This window comes from Haplochromis burtoni, unplaced genomic scaffold (assembly GCF_018398535.1).
Source record: "Haplochromis burtoni strain Fernald_Lab_line unplaced genomic scaffold, NCSU_Asbu1 Contig_1599, whole genome shotgun sequence".
Classification (NCBI taxonomy): Eukaryota; Metazoa; Chordata; class Actinopteri; order Cichliformes; family Cichlidae; genus Haplochromis; species Haplochromis burtoni.
The window spans coordinates 1-8303 of NW_024583960.1; the positions used below are offsets into that span (position 1 = coordinate 1).

Consider the following 8303-nt stretch of genomic DNA (forward strand, 5'->3'; position numbering starts at 1 on the left):
ACGGGTGAAGTGTCTTGCCCAAGGACACAACGACCGAGACTGTCCGAGCCGGGGCTCGAACCGGCAACCTTCCGATTACAAGGCGAGCTCCCAACTCTTGATCGTCCTAATGGAATCCGACAAGAAAGCCTAATTCGGTTGTGAAGTGATGATGTATGAAACCTGCTTCTGGGTGTAAACTACTCTGCGTTTATTAAGGCTGTTGTGTTTTTAACATGTTTTAATGTTTTCCAACATCTTGTTCTGTGTAATCTGAACAAGCTGTAATCCACAGAGAAATATATCTGGTACATAACATGCTGTAACACCGATGATAACTTTCCTTAAAAAGCTGGCATGCGATTATATGTGGCTATTATTAGTTACTTTGTATGTTTGAGTGAGCATCAGAGGTTTTAAACTTGAAACTTCTCACTCTCTGTAAAAATACCAACAGCTTTGTGAAAAATGCTGTTGTGGTACAGTTTGTGCCATGCCCACTGGTTTCCACTGGCTTTTAGTTACTTCTTGTTTTATTTCTTCAGTGTACCTCACTGTTCTCCTGTATTTTATTATTTTATTATTTTTTTCAAATTACTGATTTTTTTCAGACAAATGTATCTGACACAGATGATGGAGTATTTGCCTTCATGAAACAGCACTAAAGATTACAATCATAACTGCGTATATGCTTTATACCTTTTGTGCTTAGAAATCAGATTAGCTGGTCATCAATCTGGTCTTTGCTCTGGAAGAGTTGAAATCTCCTACAACAACAGATGGGGAACAGTCTGTGATGATGGCTGGGGCCTTAATGATGCTGAGGTGGTTTGCAGAGAATTAGACTGTGGGAAAGCACTGAGTGCTCTTCGATCATCTCACTTTGGTGAAGGAACAGGAGAAATCTGGCTGGATGATGTGTCCTGTTCAGGAAGTGAAAGTTCTCTAACTAAGTGTGGGCACAAAGGATTTGGGACACACGACTGTACACACCAAAAGGACGCTGGTGTCATCTGTTCAGGTGAGATACATTCAAGACCATCTAGACCAGGGGTCCCCAATCTCAGTCCACGAGGGCTGGTGTCTCTGCAGGTTTTAGATCTCATCCTGGGTCAACACATCTTAATCACATGATTAGTTCATTACCAGGCCTCTGGAGCACTTCAAGACATGTTGAGATGGTAATTTATCCATTTAAATCAGCTGTGATGGATCAAGGACACATCTAAAACTTGCAGGGACACCGGCCCTCGTGGACTGGGATTGGGGACCCCTGGTCTTGACAGTACCAAATGTAATCAAACATTTTTGTTCTTTTCTTCTACAACTTCATCATTATTATTCATTTGTCAGTGAGTTTTTGAACTAAAATTCATGGTGAGCACCAGCTGATTAGTTGCAATAACCATACTGTGTAGCATTAAGTACTAACATGTTCTACTATGAATGCAGCTGTAATTCAAAGATAAATCGTACTTTAAACCTTCCAATATATTTGTCTGAAAAACTAAAGTTGGACTATGTGCAGCTTTTGTCATTTGCATCATTAATTGTGTGCTTGAGTACATTTGATATAATTAAAAAATACTGTGTATTCTGTTTAAAGTGGATGTTCCTTCTTTTTTGTGTTTAGATGCAAGGATCAAATTAACTGGTTCTGGTTCAGCTCGTTGCTCTGGAAGAGTTGAGATCTACCATCAAAAAAGATGGGGAACAGTCTGTGATGATGGCTGGGACTTAAATGATGCTGAGGTGGTCTGCAAACAGTTAGACTGTGGGACAGCTTTAGCAGCTCCTAAAGAGGCTCATTTTGGTGATGGAAGTGGACCGATCTGGCTTGATGATGTGTCCTGTTCTGGAAATGAAAGGTTTATAATCCAGTGTCAGCACAGAAGATCTGGGGAAAACAGCTGTACACACAATAAAGATGCTGGTGTCATCTGTTCAGGTACATCTTTAATCATCAACAGCGTTATCATTAACTCACAGTAGTTTTGTCAGTGTGTGTTTAGTATCAACATTCAGGGTGAGCAGTGGAAATGAACTCTTAAAGTAACCAAACTGTGCCACCTAATTAGCTTGGAAAGAAAAGTGATTGGAAGGTTCCTGAAGATGTTCTGCCTCTCATTCAAGAAGCTTTTTCTGTTCTATGACCAAATAATGGAGAGTCCCAGGTTTTTAAGTTCTAGTGGGAGTTGTCCCTTAAGAGTCTTGAAGAAGTGAAGAGTGAGACCACATCAAGTTTCATCTGGATTCTTTGGATCCAGTGTAAGTTTCTGGACCTTTCCATTGGTGTCAGTCAATGCTCTTAAAATATGTGGTTTTCCCAATTGGGCTTTCATCAAACTGGCAAAGATGCACAGGAAAGAAGGTCAAACACCAACTAGGAAGAAACAGAATGACAAACGGAACAACATGTAGCAGGTTGATCAGAGAAACTCAGGAAGACTCAGAAGAGTCTTCTTTATGCACAATATCCAACTCCACTTCAAACCCAAACTAGCAGTGCTCAGACTTCTAAATTGGAGAAACCAAACAGGCACTTCATAAATGCATGGCACAACATTGAAGAGGCACCTCGACAAGACAAGACTCAGCTATACATCTGCATCTAAAGGATAAATGTCACTCTCTCAGGATGCCAATTTTCACATTTTGGACAGAGAAGACAGATGGTTTGAAAGAGGAGTGAAAAAAGCCTTCTATGTCCACTGTGAATGACCATCCTTGAACAGCTAACGACACAAACCATCTGCCTCCTGGACTTAGAACTGAAGAAGCTTCTCAAATGAGAGAAGAAACGTTTTCAAGAAACTTTAAAAAGTCCAGTGCCTTTTCTTTCCAAACTCCTTGGATTACCATGACCTGGATGATTGAGAACCTAAACAGCCATGCTGTGCCATATTCAGTAATAAAATGTCCCCCTGTAAATGTAGCTGTATTCTACAGAGATATATGTTGATAGGTTTGTAGCTTGAACCTATTCGCTGGAACGTTGAAGGCAATATAATTACACAGCAAGCAAGACACGAAGTAGGCAAAGTTCTTCATGTTTCTCGTGCACGGGAGAGAACCGGACAAACGCCGTTCCTTCGCTTGACCCCAGTTGCTCTCGTCCGTTCTCCCGTAACACTGCTCTTTTATTGAGGTTACATGAATATGCATAGGTTCATTAACATATGACGTCTACATACACACAAAGAGTACCTTGCCTGTGTGTGTGTGTGTGTGTGTGTGTGTGTGTGTGTGTGTGTGTGTGTGTGTGTGGTGTGTGTGTGTGTGTGTGTGTGTGTGTGAGGTCAAGATGTGACCCTGTGAAGACTCCCCAAAGCTGGTGCCAGGAGTCTAGCGGGTCCATCTGAACAAAAGGCTCTTATACTTAAAGAGATATACGTGTGTTTGCTATATCAACAAAGAGAAGATACGACCTCTCCTAGGAGGTGTGTAATCTATGCCAGAACACTCTGTAGAGGAGTGAACGCACTCCCCTCTTCATGCTACACAGAGTTGTTACAGACCTCCTAGGATGAGACATTCTTTCAATCTACAAATGATTATATACTTCCAAGCATATATGATTAAATATTTCTAAGCATAAATGACAATCAACAATACAAAACCTAACATGTGTTTTTTTCTATCATCCTTTTAAACTGCTAATTCTTAAAAAGAAAAACGTCTGTCTGTGTGGAGCTCCAGCCATTTATTTCTCCACTGTGAGTTTGAGTGCGCTTCAGATGAGTCTCACAAAGATGTTCAAATAGTTGCTGTTCTAAACAATAAATAGAAAAAATATTGCATTTGTTTTGTGTTCAGGTGGACCCATCAGATTACCTGGGTCCATCCTTTGCTCTGGAAGAGTTTAACTATATCACAAGCTCATTTATATTCTACTTTTTTGTTTTCAGTGACCCAAACTCACCCTTATTTGCTTCTTTGACTTTAATGAATAAAAAATAAGAAAATAAATTAGAAACACAGTCTAATCTTGTCTTTTTTTGCTAGGTGATCAGATAAGATTAGTTAATCCAGATACATCTGAGTCAGCTCATTGCTCTGGAAGAGTTGAAATCAATCACAGGAACAGATGGGGAACAGTCTGTGATGATGGCTGGGACCCAAATGATGCTGAGGTGGTCTGCAGAGAGTTAAACTGTGGAACTGCTCTGAATGCCACTAAGTCCGCTCATTTTGGTAAAGGAACAGGACAAATCTGGCTTGATGATGTGGACTGTTCAGGAAGTGAGAGATCTCTGACTGAGTGTCAGCACAGAGGATTTGGGATACATAGCTGTACACACAGTAAGGATGCTGGTGTTGTCTGTTCAGGTAAGAAACATTACTAATCAAAGGCAAATATGTAATAATTAAGGTTACAATATTTGTACAGTTTTAGATTTGAGCCATTGTTTCATGTGGTCTATGTATATCTACCTCTGTATTTATGTGGGATCCATGAGGTATATTTCAATTGACACTATTGGATTTGTCACTTCCCAGTTGAAAGTTTTTTGTTGTTGTTTTTCTTTTTAATTTAACTTCAGATATGAACATACTGCATGCACAGTCCTCATTGTGGTTCATACTAAATCTCTGGCAATGTTGAACAAGTGTTAGCATGAAGCAATTCAATGAATCTGTCCCGTTAGTATTTTTTTTATAATTCATAATCAGTTCAGTGTGTACACTGAGCAAAGGATTGCAGGTTTGGATTGTTTTAATTTCTGAAATTAATTGTGTTTGTTTACTGTGCCCAGGTGTGCCAGTCAGATTATCTGGAAGCACTTTGTGCTCTGGAAGAGTTGAAATCTTTTACAACAACACTTGGGGAACAGTCTGTGATGATAACTGGGACATAAATGATGCTGAGGTGGTTTGTAGAGAGCTCGGCTGTGGAACGGCACAGAGTGCTGCTGTCTTTGGTGAGGGAAGTGGATCCATCTGGCTTGATGATGTGTCCTGTTCAGGAAGTGAGAGATCTCTGACTGAGTGTCAGCACAGAGGATTTGGGACACATGACTGTACACACAGTCAGGATGCTGGTGTTGTCTGCTCAGGTGAGAAGTGATTTTTTGTAAATACTAAAAATTATAAATATAACAAGATAAAACTGTTGTCATTATTGTTACACACGCTGTCTCTCTGTGATTTCTGTTTTCCTCAGTGATCCTCCCAAAGCCCAGAATCTTCATGATTCCTGCTGGTAAAGTTGATCGGAGAAGTGATGTCAGCATCACATGTTCAATATCACCTCAAAGCCAACAGCTTCTACAAGGAGAATTTACTCTGAGGCAGATTTCAGGCTCATTCAGTCAGACAAAACCATCAACTACCAACTCTGCTACATTCAAGATCCTCAAAGTAGATTTTGACAGTGATGGATTGTACCAGTGTGAATATTCACACGACTCCAGCATCTCCACAAGTGACTCTGTCAACGTCTCCGTTACTGGTAATAAAATGTAATATTGTTTAAATTACAGTCATAAAGTGACAGTGAAAATATTGTGTTTACTTGTTACGCCCACTACAGGTTATTATAATGAAAATATAAAATTTTTTAATATAAGAAGTAAAGTATGTATTTCAATGATTTATCAATTGATTAATTCAATTCAATTCAATTTTATTTATATAGCGCCAAATCACAAAAAAAGTCGCCTCAAGGCGTTTTATATTGTACAGTAGATTGCACAATAATAGATACAGAGAAAAACCCAACAATCATATGACCCCCTATGAGCAAGCACTTTGGCGACAGTGGTAAGGAAAAACTCCCTTTTAACAGGAAGAAACTTCCGGCAGAACCAGGCTCAAGGGAGGGGCGGCCATCTGCTGCGACCGGTTGGGGTGAGAGAAGGAAAACAGGATAAAGACATGCTGTGGAAGAGAGACAGAGGTTAATAACAGATATGATTCGATGCAGAGAGGTCTATTAATACATAGTGAGTGAGAAAGGTGACTGGAAAGGAAAAACTCAATGCATCATGGGAATCCCCCGGCAGCCTACGTCTATTGCAGCATAACTAAGGGAGGATTCAGGGTCACCTGGTCCAGCCCTAACTATATGCTTTAGCAAAAAGGAAAGTTTTAAGCCTAATCTTAAAAGTAGAGATAGTGTCTGTCTCCCGAATCCAAACTGGAAGCTGGTTCCACAGAAGAGGGGCCTGAAAACTGAAGGCTCTCCCTCCCATTCTACTTTTAAATACTCTAGGAACAACAAGTAGGCCTGCAGAGCAAGAGCGAAGTGCTCTAATAGGGTGATATGGTACTACAAGGTCATTAAGATAAGATGGGGCCTGATTATTTAAGACCTTGTATGTGAGGAGCAGGATTTTGAATTCAATTCTGGATTTAACAGGAAGCCAATGAAGGGAAGCCAAAACAGGAGAAATATGCTCTCTCTTTCTAGTCCCTGTCAGGACTCTTGCTGCAGCATTTTGGATTAGCTGAAGGCTTTTCAGCGAGTTTTTAGGACATCCTGATAATAATGAATTACAGTCGTCCAGCCTGGAAGTAATAAATGCATGAACTAGTTTTTCAGCGTCACTCTGAGACAGGATATTTCTAACTTTAGAGATGTTGCACAAATGGAAGAAAGCAGTCTTACATATTTGTTTAATATGTGCGTTGAAGGACATGTCCTGGTCAAAAATGACTCCAAGGTTCCTCACAGCGTTACTGGAGGCCAAGGTAATGCCATCCAGAGTAAGAATTAGTACCAGCAACACTCAACAGTCACTCCTCAGTCACCTCTTAGAGTGCACACACATTAAGTGAATAAACACATTCTATTTATAATAACTGCTAACCATGAATCTATGCATGAATTTTGTGTCTGACTGGAGTCTGACCTGAGTGAGCTTTAATAGATAATTGTTAAAGAGAATTTAGTTCCAAACAAAGGTGGGATTAAGTGTTAATAAAAACAGAATGCAATGATCTGTGAATCTCATAAACATAGAAAACACATCACATGTTTACACTGAGACCATTTCAATAAAAAATATTCACTCAGTCTGAATTTGATGGCAACAAATCTCAAAAACATGGACAGGGTCGTGTTTACCACTGTGTAGCATCCACTCTTACTTTAACAACAGAACATAAACAACTGAGGAGACAAGCTGCTGGACTTACGGGAAACAAATGTTGGCCAGACTGAGGATTCAAGCTGCTCAACAGTCTCGACTCCTGTTTATCATGCTTTTATTTGATCCGTCAAAAAGGTCTGAAATGCAGAAAGGCCAGTTCACCACCAGGACTCTTCTACTATGAAGCCATGTTGTTATAATAGATGAGACTCACTCCCACTGTGCAAAGTGACGTCTTTTATAAGTCATTTTTGGACTTCCAATTTTGGTCAGGTGTTTTTTTGTTTTGTTTTTTACCTCTGATGAATGCATAGATTTGACTCCATGTACGGGCTATTTATAGTCCAAATGTGATCATTGTGGACATCTTTTCAAAAACAAACTTAGACTCAGTGTCATTTTTATAATGCTTCTACGTGTACAGCCTCTTTAGTCTCATGTTTTAAGAGGGTGGAGGGTATGTTTTCTGGACAGAAACAGTTATATGTGAAGGAATGCAGAGTGATCAGTGGACATCTGAAAGATGGTGCAGCCTCCTGAGCTAAAACAAAAGTGAGCAGCTGCACAGTGGATTTGGAGCAGAAAGCTTCTCACAGAAACTTTGCAAAATGTGCGCATTGTTGAGTGGATAGTTCACATACCAGTGATGGCACGTTTCAACCTGACGTTCCAGTGTTCCAGATTAACTGGTGTCGCGAATTAACTGGTGACAGAGAGTAGTGTATTTCCCTTGGGTAGGAGGGATCCTGGAGGAGGGTCATCACACGGCGGGTGGACAGTGGATCCGGTGAGGCCTCCACATGATGGTATTTCATGACGCCGGCTGAAACGGCCCGAAGAGCAAACTGAGCTTTGACGTGCATGAACCACAAAGGAGGGTTGTGAAGCCAAAAATCCGGCAGCTTAAAACGTACAGCTCTGCTATCCATCCTGATTACCAGTCTTGGTAGCTGGACATCGGTCCTCCAGGATCTACACTTCTGGCTGCAACCCGGCTCACAATGCACCCGACCCCTGCAGTGCCTCCTCCGGGTGGTGAGCCTGCATTAAGATGGGCCCATGTCCCTTTTTCAGGTTGTGCCTGGCCGGATCCTGACAAGGATTCCTCCTGGGCGCCTCCTGGGTGAGGTGTTCTGGGCATGTCTTATTGGGAGGAGGCCCCGGGGCAGAGCCAGGACATGCTGGAGCAATTATATCTCTCGGCTGTCCTGGGAACGCCTTGGTTTTCCC

The 8303-nt window shown here is 41.1% G+C and overlaps 1 protein-coding gene across 1 annotated transcript in view; it reads left to right on the forward strand.

Annotated features, from left to right (window-relative positions):
* Window positions 1-633: 633 nt before the first annotated feature.
* The window catches only part of LOC121813379 (deleted in malignant brain tumors 1 protein-like), a gene marked incomplete at its 5' end in the record, with an annotated part of 9879 nt that continues 2209 nt past the window's right edge, over window positions 634-8303 (forward strand). The window contains 5 exons of the mRNA XM_042217104.1: window positions 634-1000; window positions 1613-1927; window positions 3985-4308; window positions 4737-5036; window positions 5144-5431. Of these exons, the coding sequence (XP_042073038.1) occupies window positions 634-1000; window positions 1613-1927; window positions 3985-4308; window positions 4737-5036; window positions 5144-5431 (1594 nt within the window). The remainder of the gene's footprint in view (window positions 1001-1612; window positions 1928-3984; window positions 4309-4736; window positions 5037-5143; window positions 5432-8303) is intronic.